The 17,619-nt window shown below is 41.0% G+C and overlaps 1 protein-coding gene across 1 annotated transcript; it reads left to right on the forward strand.

The window, feature by feature from the left end:
• The first annotated feature begins 1,996 nt into the window (after window positions 1–1,996).
• Window positions 1,997–17,608, forward strand: CSRP3 (cysteine and glycine rich protein 3). Its single transcript, XM_037402217.1, has 6 exons — window positions 1,997–2,076; window positions 8,360–8,491; window positions 12,899–13,067; window positions 14,426–14,561; window positions 15,244–15,337; window positions 16,071–17,608. The coding sequence occupies exons 2-6, from the start codon at window positions 8,380–8,382 to the stop codon at window positions 16,148–16,150; spliced, it is 591 nt and encodes a 196-aa protein (XP_037258114.1). The 5' UTR covers window positions 1,997–2,076; window positions 8,360–8,379; the 3' UTR covers window positions 16,151–17,608.
• Window positions 17,609–17,619: the final 11 nt, after the last annotated feature.

A 17,619-nucleotide genomic window follows, 5' to 3' on the forward strand; every position in this document is an offset into this window, starting at 1 on the left:
TCTCTGCCCACAGTACCCTATTCCCCTGAAGACCCACATTTCTCTCTGAGCTCGCTGCTCTCCCCAGCTACCCACAAACGTGACCCGAGTACCAACGCGCTCCATTGCCAAGCTCCAGCAAAGTCCCTCTGATCCTCAGGCTCACTCTGCTTTTGATATGCTGTGTTCCAGCTCTCTGAGCAGTGTTTTTTAATCCCTACGATTGATTTACAGAAAACACTACACTCTCACTCCACCAGGAATATAAAAATTCACGCATGTCTATGCTCCAGTACGCTCCAGTTGCATATTTCAAGTCTGTTCTTCCCATCTCTGCTCCCAAGAAGCACGGTGGACCGGGGCTTATATGAAATGCCAGCTAACCCTTACGGGTCCGACTGCTCCTTCGCACTGTAAAGAGCCTCTCACCAGGACTTGCGTCCTTCCAGGGGCACGCAGCACCCAGGATCACACAGAAGCACAGGAAGGAGGCAGCACCAATGCCAGGAAACTGAAGCTCGTTCCTTGCCTTTTCCCCTTAAATTCTTTGACAAACTCAGAAGGAAAACACTGGCATTTTGGGGCAAAAATCTTTCTCCACAGTTTTCCCTGCAGTTGGTTGTAGTGCAAATCCATGCAAGTACATGATCTACATGACATGAGTGAAGATTAAAGAAGATTCAGCTCTCTCCAGTGTCAAGGGCCCTAACATAAATCACCAAGGGCACAAACACCAAGTGGTTCCAAGCTTCTTGGTGCTTTCTGCGTACTCCAGCAGCGAGCTCAGGCCTGCCCCAGCCCCTCCCTGCTTGCACCTTACAAGAAACGTTCATACCATGTACGTTGCTCTGTCACCTCTGCATTAACCACGCACATTGCCCCATCACCTCTGCCTTGACCCCGATGTGACACAGGCAGTAGAGCTGCATTAACTATCCAGGGAGAATGGCCAAGAAGAGATGGAGCCCAGCTCTCCCACTCAGGAAAAAAATTAAAAATAGCACTTCAACTTTACATCAAGGACCCATCTCTGCATTATAAAATCTTGGCTGGACTCAACAGCTAAGGGATCTGTGGGCCCCTAAGGATTTTCAAAGTACCCTCAGCAAACGGACCCCTGAAATCCTAAAATCTGACATGGATTTGGCTCCAATTTCCTTACGCTCCTGTGAAAGTCCCAGAGTTGAGACACTCAGCTTCTGGTATTTAACCCCCAAACTGCAAGGGCCTGGCCCTCTCACACACAGCAAAGCCCACGATACTGAACAAAGTTGCTAAATTCAGGCATCCCTTTAGAAAATGAGAATTAGCTTCTAAATCTTTAAAGCACTTAAAATAAAACCCTGTAAAAAGTGAACTTTAAGTGCTTCATACCTTATTGTCCACACATCTAACATCTCTGCAGCAGCATCCATTTCCAAGGGGCTCAGCTGGGCATGGCAAATATAACCACGATGACTAGACATGCTGAACATTAGCCATATTAATCAGCCATCTTAATGCCTAAACCAGGAAAAAATTGAAAGATTAGAGCGAAAAGCGTAATTCTCTGTACCCTAAAAGAAAAACCAGTTCTATCTATCAAATCATGACCTACAGAATGAAATTCTGATTTAAAACTGTTGAGTTCCAAAGGTTCCTACAAACAGGTTTGGATTTTATTTTTTTTTTTAATAATTATTTTTGTAAATTCCTTGTGACAATATGGCCATTTATGGCTAAATCCTCATTTCAGGAACCATTATTTTACGCCTTCACATTTATACAATGCAGTAGCAACTATAAAACTTCAGTCTTTATTCGGGATCTGTTGGGCTGCCGTTCAGAACGCCCCGAGGTATAACCGAGGGGCTGCATTGTTGTCCACCTACTCACAAGTGGACATAAGGGAACAAAATGCCAGGCTTTTGTCAGAGGCTATTTTCAGCTTGGCGATAGCAGTGGCATTGCTCAGATCCCTGAAACTCTCCCTCATTCCCCTCCCCTCCCAGCTTATAGGGCCGACGGCGGTGGCCGCTGCATTTAAAGAGCGCAGGAATCCCTCACGGTGCAGCCCTTCAGGCCCAAGGAGGCAGGGGGAAGCATCAAGCGACTCCGGTAAGTAGCGTGCACCGGGTTCTGCCAGGACTGTCCGATATAAACGTTTGCCTATTTTTTATTTTTTTTTCTCCCAACAGGTGGTAGAAACTTGTAAAAGCTTGTTGCTTGACAAATTAAAATGTATAGCTATAGTGTAGCAATGCAAGTCAAACTGAGCTAAGAGCAATATTTTAGGTTTGGAGTAGCCAACTGATAAGAGAGATTCTTCTGGGCTTCTCAGCCTGTTGAGTAGATACCAGGGTGACCAGATCAGGGTTGTGGGGTTCCTTGGTAATGATATACATTTTGACTACATACAAGACTAGATAACAAAAGTTTCAAAGTCTATTAAAAAATTTTGTTACAAAGCTACAGAATTATATTGTCCACAAAACGTCTGTCTTTTTACACACAAATTTCTAAGGATATGAATTTATGGGCTTTTATACTTTCTCAGATGATAGTATTCTAGAAATAAAATAAAAAAATCCAAAAAGCAACCCCCCCCCAAATCCTCAAAATATTTAATGTCAGCGACCAACTGGTTTTATATCAAATGAGAAAAAAGTTCTATGCAGACTTGACAGAAAATGGCTAGACAACAATGCAGGATGAAAGAATTCACATGTCTATCACTCCATCATTACAAGACAGCACCATTGGTCAAGTTTCCAGAAAAGGCCCAATAACTAAAAAAAAAAATAAATATATATTTACTTGGAAAAGTTTTCTACCTAAAGGCAAAGTTATTTCAAAGAATAAAACCTGGTACATAGACTAAATAATTCTGTGTCTGATCTCAGTCATCACAGTACCATTTCACAGCCCATCACAGTTTTGCTCAGCACTTAAAAGACTTAGTGCACAGATAAGGATTTAGAGAAGGATCTTATGGAAGGAAAAGTGAAAGTTGATAGCTCAGGATTAGGTCTGGAAAAAGGAACAGGTCATTTGTACAGCAGGGTGCAGTTCCCCACAGCCACAAGAATCGAACTGAACACTGAGGGAGTGTGTGCAAGTAGCTGGGGGGTCGTGGTTTTGTTAAGTCAGAACTAAGTACCTTGTTCTAGCATCAGGATATCACATCTTTTGGAGGTGCGATCTTAAATTTCTGCAAAAGGGTGCAGTAAGGAAGTTTTAAAAGAATTGTGGCATTACTATACTAGGAAATAATAGATAATTTAGAAGGGCAGAGAAAAAAGCAAAGGACTCGGACACAGGGCTCTGGGGTTTTCAATCACCTTTGCACATCATATCAAGTCACTTAAAATCTTTTGTTTCAAGTGGGCTTGTGTAACTTAGCATGACCACTGTCAAGGAAAAATCAGTATTTACTTCCCCATGTCAGTGTGGAAATTCCCATCCTTGATCTGTGTCAGTTTACTGCAGAAAGAAAGGGAAAACGCTAATCATTATGAGATGGTGGCGGGGGCTAAATGTGTGATGCTAACTAATAAGCTTTAAATTTACCCACATCAATAGTCTATTGAATGCATCGGAACATAAGAAATACGATTATAAATATGTAACAATATTGCACCTTCATTAAATGAGCCCAATCTTCAAACAAAAACGTTTTCTCTGTGTGAGTCTATTCTGCCAAGAGAGAACGCTTTCTGCAGCGAGTTGGATTTTGACAAAAACACCTTCAGGCATTTTGAGACCCAGGGGCACAAATTCTGCTTTACCCCGCAGACACAGCGAGATATAACCTAACCGTCTCGAGCATTAGTTGCAGAGAAAGAAGAAAAATTATAGCAGTGGTTTATTGCAACTTTTATAAAGAAAGCTCTCTATTGTTACCACCATGGTGCTGGTGAAGTGAGTAACACTAAGGACAGTCAAATGAGTCACTGGTGGTCACAGGACAGGTCAGCAGCGGAGCTGTGATTAGATACTGGAATGAAGTCCTGGCTGCGTTGGCATTTCCCACAGACTTCAGCTGGGAAAAGAATTTCAACTGTAGCCTTGATACTTGCATTTCAACGTAGACAGTGATTTAACTTCATATTATTAGCATTTATTTGTTAGGTAAGGAAACTGTATTCTTATACTTTTAACCGAGCCTAGACCAAACAGCTAGCTGGGACTGAAAAAAAGAGAGAGAAGCAAGGCACGTCCTATCCATCAGTCCTGATTCAGCATTTTTACCACCAGTGGTCATGAAGGCCGACATTTCCAATCCCACTTATGCCCTTCAGAGCCATCCTGTAGCACATGTGGCACCCTGAGACAATCCTCCCAGCCACACCATACACAGCTTCTGCAGTCCGCTCAGATATGACCCAAGGTCTGGACTAACAAACGTCTAAGCATTTAGAAGGCAAACCCTCGTGTTTAACAGGGAAGCACCAGAATTACTTTCAACACCTTTCTCACCTGCGCCACGCTGCCTTGCACTCCTCTGCACAGCTTCATTGGGTCAGCACTGCATCCACTTCCCACTCAGATCGATGGATCTAAATACATTTTTGGATTATATTCTTATCAATAGCACTCCGATCAGAGCAAGACACGCACCGCAGCAGTTATGTGACATCCAGATTTGTGCAGTATGACTAACAACCCAGCAAAAGACAGCTCACATTTTTTCATGCCTGTGCAGGGCAGAGAAACACTTCAAAGGCTTCCCTGGTGCCAGGCTAGCCTACATAGTAGTGCTACAAGCTCCAAATAACGAGAAGCACGTATCCTTGGCTGCACATCTCACGAGTATCAATTCTACTCCATATAGTAGCTGCATTTTGAAGTGGAACGATACAAGCTGCTAAATGCCATCAGAGCAAATCCAAGAACACTCCTCCGGCTTAACAGTACTGGCAGCGCCTGCCAACGTGCTGCAGCACTCACCCTCAGAAGTTTCTCTGTCACATGTTCAATACGTTTAGAATGAGCCCACTCGACTTCCCACTAGATCACCAACATGTAACACATACCATGTGGTTAGCAGTCACTGCAAGTGAACCAGATTCAGATGACAAAGTTCAGGAAATTTCAGGGGGATTGAGACACTGACACCCAATGAAATTAAGTGAAATGAAGGCTTTGGGTGCATTTGTTTTCTTATGACAAATAGCAGACAGAGTTCTATTTGCACATTTTAAGGATGGAGCTTTACCCACCCTTATCATTTAGATGAGTAAAAAACTATGAATCCGTATACCCTGTGGAATTCACTTGGTCACAGTAACACCTGCTGCACAGGCAGCACCCTCAGGGATGGCTGCAGGTCCGTGCTCTGAGAGATGAACAAAGCAAGGACATGAAGAGCAAGGCTTGCCCTGGTACCTCACCCAGCTGTTCAGCCAGCCAGTGCACCACCGCAGCATACGCTGCCCTTCTTACGCCGCTATCCTTATGGGAATGTTTATACTGTGACAGCTTCCCATCAGGTGATGCCAAAAAAACCATGGAAAATGTGTATGCATGCCCAGTCACGTTACTATAATTAGCCTCAGGAGCAATGGTTCTTTTAAGAGCTCTAACCACAGCCCGCAACAGCACAAGGTTTACTATCACGCATTATCAGACTTTTTCAGAGATTATTTTTTTCCCCCTTCAGCTACTGATGTAATTACAGCTACTTTCCAACAAGCATCCTGTCGCCACAGACTGAGATGCTTGGTGTGCCTTTCAGGGGAACTAAACCAGCAGAGGCAGTTTTACATAGACTGCAGCTCCAAACCACTCTCGTCCCAGGCAGCCATCAGTGCTGCTCCCGCTGGGAATGGGTTTGACTGGAAACTTGATTTGAAAGGGAACACTATGAACACAAAAAACTCATTTTCATTTTCAAGTAACTGTCACAAAACTAATTTTTATCTCCCACTGCTCTTCCTTCTCTTAAAATGTTTCAAGCTTTACTTGAACTATTTTTATAAGAGAAAAAAAAGGCACCAATACAAAAGTACATTAAAAATAGGAGAAAATATAGAATGGTGCAGTGAGACCATTAGATTTTACCCATGTGAAACATTTCTCTCTGTTCCTTTATCTTCCATTCAAAAGAAAGGGAAAAAAGATTTTTAATTTCTTTTCTTTAACAGTGCTGTTCAGTAACGCCTTCACTAAGTAAGAAGGGGCCAAATTCATAGTATGTTCCCTGTGTGCAATTATTTTTGTTTATTTCAGCAACATCAGATTTATGCTTTTTACTCATTACATAACAGATAAACAGAGCTAGAGGCAAGCTGAATTTTCTTTTCATTGTTGCATCATTACTGTTCTCTAACTGTCAGAGCAGTTCGGCTTGTGAACAGCCTCCCAAGAGAACTGATAGGGTGTGAAAGAGATAAATGATGCTGTTGCTGTACGACAGCAGAGGATGAGGCTGCCTGAGCTGGGAAGGTTGTTCAGCTGAGCATAAATCAGCCTCACAGAGAGAAGGGGAGACTGGATCTCGCATGAGGGTAATGGGTATGCTGTCTACCACAGGTAACAGTCACAACAGTGACTTACATATAACCATTATACATGGTTAAGGATATACTAGTAACTGCAGTACTAAAGCAGAGATGTTTGGATATGCTGGTATCTGCATCGTTACCAAACACTGATTGTAAAACTTGCCCATGTTGCTACGTCTTCAGTGCTATGGCTTCAGTGTGTGCACAGACTCCTACAGTACCTTCCTTTTGCTCAACACACACGTCTCTTACACCACTGCATGATTTTTAGTGTTAGCTGCCGGAAAGAATTCCCTCCAGCTTCAGGTTCAGCCTGCAGAGCTGGCATGTAGAAATTGTTCATTTCATTCTGAAATTTGGAAGATAGAGTATCAATACAAACATCACTGAGATGATGATAAACACAGGACATTTACTACAGACATAGTAAAATGTTAGTCTAAAATACAAGCCATTGCAAAGACCAGCTACATTCCATCACTGCTGTGGAAACTCCCCTCTGCCTCTCAACCTCAGAAGAAAATTCTCCAGTAGCGGGCCTGATTGAGCGTTCAAAATTCTTTTCTTAGTTAAGAATATCTTATTGTGAATTTAATCAAACACAAATAGCACAACCAGGCTTTGAAAGAACTATAATAAGAAGGTGACTGGTTTTCCAAGAAGGAGAAGGAAGGCTGGTGCCAGGAGCTTGGAACAACCTGATAATACAGTGTGCAGATGACAAGATGACGTCCCAGTCTTTCCAGAAACGATGACTCAAACAAGAAAACAGAAGGGCAAACCATAGGTTGGGGTTGTTTCAGATGCATGATAGCACAATCATCAGGAAAAGCACTTACCCAGGCTGCCGTCAGGCGACCGAAGCTGGGCTCCTGGCTCCGACACTGCCCTCCTGTGTGACCTTGGGCAAGTCACCTCAACACTCACTGGAATAGCAAGAACTAGAACAGTAACCACTACTCTTTTTTCTCTGATGTTTAGATTTTAAAAGCAACTGACAAATTAAAACACACCTCAAGCACCTTAGGAAGCTATCTATTACTACTTTGTAACAGCTGTGCAGCACAGTGAACTTGCAGCTCTTTTATAAGGAATTCAGAAAAGCAACAAACAACTTGTTTCTATTAAAGTGTCCTCTGAAATAACATTTTATGTGTTAAACTTCAAGGTGGAATTAAGCAAGTATGAGTTGTATAAAATAATATCATACTGCCACAGAAAATTGCCTTTATACAAGCTCATGTGGCAGTGGATGACCTAGCACTTGCTTTGGAGAGGTACGGATAGCAGTATATGCTGTCTCTTAACAGAGGGTCTAGGTAGAATACTGCCTTGTAGAAAACTTAATGCCAAATACTGTCCACGCTTTTGCTTAAAGTCCAGTAAAGCTTCAAAGTGTTTGTTGGTCTCCATTAAAAACCGCCTCACCAAAACCAGACCAACACACATAAAGCAAAAGCTGAGGGGCAAAGGCTACGGTGGAATACAGGGGAGGGCAGGATTGAAAGAAAATTACCATTTGTCAGAAAATAAATCCTAGATCCACTTCTCCAGAAGAGGTTTCAGTGATCCTGGCACCTTTTCACTGAAACACCTCACAGTCATTTCATGTGTTTACCATCATGAGCTAAGGAACATCTTTATTTACAAAGGAGGGTTGCACAACATAGGATTTAGACTGCCCCTGCTCCCTGAAGCACCAGGCTAGCACCCTCACCCATGGGTCGCGTATGTTCCTGCTACCGCACAGGTACTTAGTATATTGCAGGGATGCAATAGCAGTTGACTGGAGATGGGGAAAACCCAATAATTTAAAAGAAAATAAAAATCAAGTTGTTCTGTTTAAAATAACTCACTTGTGTTGTTGTATTTATTTTTATAATCTGATTTGCCAGGTTGCCCTTCAGATATAAGGATGCCAAACTGGGGAGGTGGAGCCAAATGTGGTGCCTGTGAAAAGACCGTGTACCACGCTGAGGAAATCCAGTGCAATGGAAGGAGTTTCCACAAGACGTGCTTCCTCTGCAGTAAGCTGGGCTACACTCTTTTAACTTCAAAGAATTCCCATAGCTCTGTATACGTTTTCCATCAAAGCTAGTAAATTCACTTTTGCATTACTCTGCATGCAATAAAGGCGCTTCCATTGCCCCAGTTCATCACGTTTGCTCATGGGACGCCTACAGCAGGTTTTTAAACACCCTAAGCAACATCCAGCATGGTAGAAGCAACGAGCATCAGACTGAATTTTGCAAAGGAGAAGTTTTGTTAAAGCTTATGCCTCTTACTTGTGGGGAAGTTTGAATAGAGGGCATCACATGTTGATCATCCTACTTGAAGTACAGCACAGCAAAACGCGTTCTGGTCTGGCGCTCTCTAGTAACATAAAGATGAAACCTATTTCCCATCCTCTTAGCAATGGAAGGATGGAAAATGATGGCATCTGTTTTCAGAGCAGCCACCAGTTTTCTGAAATGCCACTGGGGTGCTCCATAGCGGCCCTTAATAATCAAGCCCAGTTTTCCAGCCCTTTCTAGCAGTCTGCCTCTCAGGCTCCTGACTTTTCTTCTTCCAAACGTGCCTTGGATGATTTTTTTGTCAGGGACACTAGAGTGCTGCAGAATCACATATCTCCAAAAAATACTACCTTCTGTCCACAGCAGAGCATGCTATAGGTTTGGTTCAGGTTAGAAAGTCTACAAGAACTAAACAAACGGCACTGACAGGACAGAAGTATATGAGATAATATGGGATATTATAGGAGATGATTACTTTTATGGTGAATCCCCACATGAATTCATTTCACACAGGAAAGCTGAAAGACATTACCCTGGTGTCATCAAAATCTCCTGCCAACACCCTACAAACACCTGCGTCTCCTCCTTCCCCATATTTCATATAGTCCCATTTCCCTTTTTCACCCCACCACCTCTGCAGTGTTTGGCAGACAGCGTCCAGGAATTTTGCTCTCCCTGCAGATGAGCCAACATTTGAAAAATTAGAGAGGAGGTATCAGTTCAGCTCTGTTCACCTTCTGTGGAGAGAGTAAACAATTTGATAAGAACTAAAGATAGCTAAATAGTTTATTTTGCAGACAACACTTGAGATTTAGTACCTTTGCAGTATGAATTCCAACATGACAGCTTAGAAGCCACTGAATGCAATTTTTCCTCCTCCTCTCCTGGACGGACAAAGAATGCTTGTTTGGAGGCATGAGACTGATACTACATGTTTTGATGACACGGCACACTACTAAGCGGAATCGGTCCAAATAACTTCCTTGAGTCATCTTTGCCTTTCTCCCAGGGCCCTGCAAGCAATGTCTAACAGACTGAGTAAGGAAGAATTCCCACAAAAAAATGTAATGGACAACCTTCAGCCAATTCTTCAAGAACGATAAAAATCTCAGTTTTGTGAAAACCACAGACTTGTCATTGCTTCTTTGTGCTGCCTATAACAGTTAATACTAAGTGTCAGAGAGCTACAGGGAGAGGGGCACGAACGTGGTAACTGAGAAAAGCTTTCACTGACACTTGTGCTTTATCAAATGCTAGAAAATTAAACAGCAGAAGATGACAAATTAGTAGACTCTCCAGCGTCTAACAAAAATAAACAGCTGTCCTAATAAGGCATAGTTAATAATATTTCTCTCCTACCTAATACCTGAACAAGTTTAAGCTTCATTCATAGCGTAACTGATTTTTTATTTTTAGCCATTCGTGATAACCAACGTCCATCCATTAACTTTGCCAACTGTTTCGGGTTTTTGTGGTTTGGATTTTTTGTTTGTTTGATTTTCGTCAATAGGTTGGGGTTTGGGGTGGGTGGGTGGGGGTGGGGTTTGGTTTATTTTATTTTATTTGCTCCTCAGAGTCCTAAGTCTGAATTGAATTATTAATAAGTTAGATACTAAAAAAAGTATTCCCAGCAGAAGTATGTTTAAGGTCAAAAACTAATGATGCATCTAAGCCCGGTTGGCATATGAGGAGTGTTAAATGGCTTTACTTATCCCATGATTCACACACACTCATCAGCAGCTCTGGGCAACTCAGTATCATGTTCATGGGCTTTTCAATGAACCAATTATAGGATTCAGTTTCTCAGCAGAAGAAAACCAATGCTCCTCAACCTAATCTCAGGTACAGAAAGAGTTAACCTATTTAGCTGAGCTTTTATGTATCTTGGTATTAAATATATTCAAAATACGTTTTATATTTTACATTATATTTGACCAGACAGAACACACCAGTATCTTGAGACCAAAAAGTTCAATTTGGCCAAATTCTAACCAATTCAAACCAACCTGTTTACACAGTAAGGATCAGACAAGCTACACTATAAATCACACACGCTCCAATCCACAGTTCTTCCCTACAAACATGGGAAAGAAACTCCTTCCCAACAAGCCCTCCTTCCCACGCAGACTGCTGTTTTTACCTACCTTGTTCCCCCATCAGCTCTTACTTAAACCACAGCTGTGACGGACATTTGGCAGGATCTCACGCCATCGACCTGAAACTTCTTAGTACCGGCTGGCGAGCAGTATCTGTTGGCAGATGACGGGTCTCAAAGTTATTTCAACAATAGCACTTCAAGGGCTTTTGCTCCATCTGTTGCGGTGAATTGATACTCTATCCCTAAGGTGCCAGAAATAGAAGCACTTTAGCTACTGCTACAGTTTCCATCATCCCTTAACTCCCTTAGCAAACATAATTATCATCTCAAAGCAGAAGAGACGGTAGCACTGGGAGATCAGGTTCATGTGTTCACAGAAGCCCCGTGTTTTATTTCTATTAACCATAAAGGTCCTTGTGAATTATTTTCCCTCTACGCAGCGCAGTGGCAGCATTGAAGCTGCAGAGGTTCCAGTATCAGCTTAAATTTCCTGATGTGGATGAATTTGAGAGTCACAGCAGGACAGTTAAACATGGGGGGAAAGGGACCAACCAAACAGTCAGTCAGCTATTCTACGGCTTGAACTTCCAGCGGCTTTCAATAGTTCTGTATTTCACAGGTTTCTGTTGCTTACATGAGCTAAGCAACTTTATTGTCCAAGCTACCAACAGCCCATCCATGACTGGAATGCCTGCTGTGGGACATGCACTTCTTCAAAGGAAGCTGGAGAGAAACTTTTTGCCATTTTCTTTTTCTCTATCAACCACTGTTGAAACAGTGAACAATTTGTCAGAAGTATTGAAATTTTAATTTTTAAGCATACTGCAAGCCCCTGGTTTTCTCTAGGCACTCCAAACTAAAGCTCCATCTTCCCTCGGTGGGGTGGGGGCTATTGCACACCGAGTTCCCAAAATGCTGCAGCATACACAGTCACCAAGCAGATGAGAAGTGTAGCTATTGTTTTTTTCTCCCCATTCATTAACGTCCAATTTCCACGCATAAGCAGCAAAGAGATCCACTGGACCAGTAACAGAGTTCAGCCTCTAAACGCTGACCAGGTTTTAGATGAGTGAAGAACTGGGGAGGCCGCAGTTTAGCTTCTATGGCCACTAGATAAGAATAACCATGCATGAGACAGGTCTCAGCAATGCTGGTTAGCTCTAGGCATGGCTTGTGTTTCTCATAACATGGATACGTGCTTACTGAGATCCCCAAAGCAGCAGCTGTGAGCACTAATCAGCTTTTGGTCCTTCCAAGTTGAGGCTTGGTTTAAAGCAGTGCTGTAGAGAATCTTAACTCGTATTCCATTATGAATGTCAGGTATTCCTACAGCATCTTCTGTCCACAAGTCTCCAAGACCTTGCTTAGTGAGCTGAGCCAAGCAGTATTTCTCCGTAACGATCACAACTAGGAAGAGGCATCCATTTTTGGTACGGCTATAGTCATATTCTTGCCATATTCTGGAGGAAGTCTAACAGAGCTGAAACTACCAGCTGACGGGGATCACAGCTTCACCTTGCACCACAGCGTAAACAAACACATAACAAAACCCATGTCCTGCTTGACTCTGCCTGGACATGGTATGGATGTTACATCCCTTTTTGGAAACATGCATTAAAATAGCATGGGCTGGCATGAGAGAGCCACCACAGACTCAGAGTGACTATTTTGAAAGGTGCAGATGCACAATACAATCACCCCCGCAACCTCCTTTTTTATTTTTTTTTTCTTTTCTTTTCTTTTCTTATTTTAAGGTTTGGGAGTTTAGAATGATATCTCAAATCCATCTTAAGCTTTGCAGATCTAGACAAATTGTCTTGACAAGCCCATAATTGCCCACGGCAAAAGCAGTGTGTAGTGTGTGCATTCACAACTACTCTAGCAACAGCCCAGTGAAGTTTTATACTGACTACAGGCTAACACCTTTTTTTTTCCTGTGAAGATAAACAAAAAATAAACACTAATTGTAATTATTCTCAGCCATGTAAATTCAAATTTGAAAACGCCAATGTTGATACGTGCCTTTCTCTTCCTGTTTTCAGTGGCTTGCAGAAAAGCTCTGGACAGTACCACAGTAGCAGCTCACGAATCCGAAATCTACTGCAAAACTTGTTATGGGAGGAAATACGGTCCCAAAGGTATCGGCTTTGGACAAGGGGCAGGATGTCTAAGCACTGATACCGGTGACCATCTGGGCCTGAATCTGCAACAGTGAGTTCAATCCCACTGACGGCACTTTTTTCTGGTACTACTTGTCACTTAGCAGGGTATTCTAGATATTTTACTCTGTTTCCATAACAACATCCAGCATAAGCAGCACTGCAGGCTTTCCTACAACCTTTCCTTCAGTGGACACAGTAATTTACCAGTTTTTAATGATGTTCACGCTCTTCAAGCCTTCTTTATAAATTATCTCCTCCTTCAATGGGCAATTACTCTGCAGAAGCAGCCTTTATATGCCACCACAGACATAAATATTCACTGCAATTGTAATTTGCCATTAGTAGCACTGCGAAGTCACATTCACCATAGAACGTGACAGTATTTTTTTTTCCTCCAAGAGACTAAAATACAGTTAGGTTTTACTATTAGAGAAATAATCACACTACCACACACTGTTAACTCTCCTCTCAATATGGGAAATAACATTTCTAAATCCTCCCTGTGGCTCAAGTAACACTTACAAACACACCAAGATGTTTGAACAAAGGAATTCTAATGGGATACCATCTTCCAAAAGCACATAATTATCTCTGACAGTACGTTTTTATAGTATTTTTCTATGATTCTCAAAGCTGCACATTTCCAAATCAACAACACTTCCTTCTGGTATAACTATAAGGAAACCAATTAACCAATGTGCTGTGCAGGAAAGAAAAGCTTAAATAATGTATTTAACTGTAGCTCCTTGTAAGATATGAATCCATTACAGGCTGAGTTCTGCATCAAAAATTGTCATGTCCCGTAGATTTAATGACCTGTTGCAGTTCAACAATCTGGTAATTCAGCAGTCATTCCGTGAAAAGCTAACACAAAGACATAAAGCACAAAGTCCAGAAACACAAAGCAAAGTTACTTTTCTGATGTGCTTTGGAGCCCAGGCCAGTGAAGAACCCCAGTTCCTGGTCCAAACATTACTGTGACTGACAAAAAAACCTGCATGCAAAATCTAACTTGTATTTTCCACTCACTGAATGCCAGCAGATAGCCAGTTACAAAGAACAGAGAGGTCTTTTGCTTTTATTTCCCCTCTTGCCTCTTAATAAAATTCTTTTTTACTTTCACTTTTCATTAAGTATAATCTTTTCTGCATGTGGCTGCTGTCAGCTCCATTTTCTCAGCCCAAACCAGGTAACATGGGCGGTTACAGTATCAGCTTTTCAATGACACAACACAAAATTCAACAGAAAACTTGCATCACCTCTTGCCACCACCCCCCTCCTTTTGCATGTCTAAGACCAATAAATTAAATATTCTTTATCCCTTACCAAAAAATGATGGAATTGTACTTCTAAAATGAAGACAACATTTTAAGCTCTATTGTAAAACGCTGGAAACTTCTGTTTTAGGGGGTCACCAAAGTCTGCTCATCCTTCTACACAAAGTAATCCTTCAAAGTTTGCCAAAAAGATGGTAGATGTGGATAAATGTCCCCGTTGTGGCAAATCAGTGTATGCTGCAGAGAAGATCATGGGAGGAGGAAAAGTAAGTAGTTACTACGGCATCTAGAAACAAAACACACTTTCAAAATGCTGATAAACTATAGCTAGTAAGTCCTTGATCTTTTCAATTTTTACTCCTAGTCTCAAGGAAGAAAACATGAGGAAGAATTAGCAAATTGCTAGAGTCCAATATACTTTCAGGTTTAAAACCATGTGTTTTTCATAAACCACCGTCAACTTTTTGTGTCTTGTTGATGTCTGAAGAACAACACCTGGCTACTGTACAGCCTGGCTCTTCTACCACTGTTATTCTACTACCATCTCTGGGAATATCTATAATTTAAACATTTATTTGTAGTGGCAATTGCAGCTATATTACAGAGATCCCATGACTAGAGCTTTTCTCACATGACATGCTAGCTCTCTGCTCTAGGAACTCTTACTAGAATATTACCTCTGCGTATCAAAGAAGTGGCCAAAACAAGAGTAACATCTATAGCTCCCACTTTTTACTACACCTCCGTTAATAACAAAGTCACTAGGTAAGGTCTTGATTTTTGATCATAAAGTAACCAAAAAGACTAACCTAGAATGACTAAAAATGAAAGCTGTAAGACCAACAAAACAGCCTAAACCTTTTCACGCCATAAAAAGCAATTGATTCTTGTACCTGCTAGCTGCACGCTTTCTGTAATATACAACAAATTGTCTTTAATTTTACTCAGCCCTGGCATAAGACGTGCTTCCGCTGTGCTATCTGTGGAAAGAGCTTAGAATCCACGAACGTTACAGACAAAGATGGAGAGCTCTATTGTAAAGGTAAGAACCGTAATGAGCTGAAACTGCCTGAGTCCATCTACAATTAGTATTGCCACCATGATTTACCTTGTGGCATGCTTAACAACTTCATGAAAACTCATTTTATCTTTTTTTAAAAACTTCCCCAAAGCAAAGTAAAGAGCTAAGCTGACATCGCATCTTCTACTATTGACATATAAATTTTGAAGTTGTCATTTTTCTACAAATATGACATTCTCTCAGACCTGTCCTCAGACCTTTTAACAGGGACACTGGCCATACCTGCTGGGCAGACTCTTGTACCTGCACAAGCTCACTCAGTAAAGAAAAAAAATGATTAAAAACCCACAAAGACACAGATCTGCAAAGGTCATGGTCCTAATTTGAATTCTTGACAGTAAAAGTAAAAAACACTTTACTACATTGGAAGTGCAGACGGTAGCGCATTAATGCCAAATTATACATCCAGATGTTCTCAGATCAAAAGAGTTCACAGACTTCACTCGACTCTTAGATATTGCTTAAGGGGAAAAATATGCAAAGTTTTTATATCCTAGGCTAAACTTTAGCAGTCAGATGTGACTGCTGTTTAATAGTTTCAGTATTAGAACCCGTTGACACTTCTGGGAAAGACATTATTTCAGATTTCCTTCCTTTCATTACCTTAAATTTGGTAGTAGTACTAAAACCAAAAGTCATTTACCTCTATATGAAAACATTCAGAATACCATTTACCTCCCTCCTTCTTTTGCAGTTTGCTATGCAAAAAATTTCGGTCCCAAAGGAATTGGGTTTGGTGGCCTCACCCAAGTGGAAAAGAAGGAGTGCGAATGAGAAGAAATGGATGCAACAGACTCCAACTGCTGCTGATGCCACCAAGTGATAGTTGTCAAGTAAAACATTAAAGATCACATATTGCTAAGGACCTAGGGCATTTAATATTTTCCACTTTGCAGGAAAAACTTGTGAGCTTGTATCTTAAGAAATTCTTAGAATAGCTTAAAAAGGTACAGTGATAAAACAAGATTCATGCTTGTTTTACAGTAAAAAGACAAAAAGCTCTCATGGAACATTATTGCTTCTTAAACTAATATTTACCACACTTTGGACTGGAATTTTAAAGACTCAGCATACTGTCCCATTTAGTTAGAGATACCTTATGGAGCGCGAGGGTCAGAGTGTTCCAAGTTAGGCTGTTACTTTCCTTTGTTCAGAACGTTATGCTGTCTGTGTTTCTACCAATCTCCTAGCGGCATTTTGAACATGTTGACATTTTGTGTTATGGCAAAGTAGATGTTATTCGCTTTGAGACAATTAAAAAGGATTTGGAATTCTTTCAAAGGGAGATATTTCTGAAGAAAAACAACATTTTCTTAGAACACTTTTAAGTTTTGTTATTGTATGATTTCAAGCTACAATAAAGTACTGATATTGCTTCACATTATTTTTACTTCAATTTGCTTGTGATTTTTATGTTCCACGGTGTTGCAGATAAATGCACTTCACAGAGATGAATTACATTCCCTATTTCTTAACTACAAGAATTGCACTGCATTACACTGCTTTACTCTTACATTATCAGTTCTAGATGCTATTTAACTTGAATTTTCTGATCTTGATCCGTTTCCCTGCTGGTTTCCGTTATTACCTACTTTGACTTATATTCCAAACCACACCGACCAGGTGGCTACTCCAGACCGACACTGAAGCCTTTCCTCAGGAACATGGCTGATATCTAGCTATTAAAGATCTATGCACGTAGCTGGGAACAATTCCCACTTTTTTTATACATTGCTATTTTCCATCATCAGCTTACCCATTTTCATACACTAACAGGGCGTATATACATGACAAAACGTAAGTCGAAGAGTCAGACTTTCTCTTAGTTTGGTGCCTACCTGTTCTTAAATACCTCACTCGTCACATATCCCTTGAATCTATTTCAGTCTGTAAAGATATAGTTAGAAGCATGAAAGCTCTACTTTATTACATGTAAACCCCTCAAACAAAAAGACTTACTAGAGCTTTTCACAACATAAGCAATAAAATTACAGGGTAATTTTAACATTAAATTTTTCACTACAAACATTCCCCTTAATTTTCAAATGTAATTTTCTTATATTGTCTGCAAAACAAAGCAAAGGGTACCAATGTGGTTTTGAAATTCTGCCCTAACAAAACTTACCTTTAAAAAATATATTCTTAGTGTCATCTCATCACAAATTTTCAGTTTCAGCTCAAACTATATATACACACATATAGTGATCATTCCATATACAAACTTGCTGAGCTTGTGCAAGAGA

The sequence above is a fragment of the Falco rusticolus genome, chromosome 10 (assembly GCF_015220075.1).
Source record: "Falco rusticolus isolate bFalRus1 chromosome 10, bFalRus1.pri, whole genome shotgun sequence".
Classification (NCBI taxonomy): Eukaryota; Metazoa; Chordata; class Aves; order Falconiformes; family Falconidae; genus Falco; species Falco rusticolus.

Coding starts and splice junctions, on each gene's coding strand:
- CSRP3 (XM_037402217.1), top strand. CDS start 8,380: ATGCCAAACTGGGGAGGTGGAGCCAAATGTGGTGCCTGTGAAAAGACC. Junction 8,492..12,898: donor CAAGACGTGCTTCCTCTGCA/GTAAGCTGGGCT, acceptor TCCTGTTTTCAG/TGGCTTGCAGAAAAGCTCTG. Junction 15,338..16,070: donor TGGAGAGCTCTATTGTAAAG/GTAAGAACCGTA, acceptor CTTCTTTTGCAG/TTTGCTATGCAAAAAATTTC.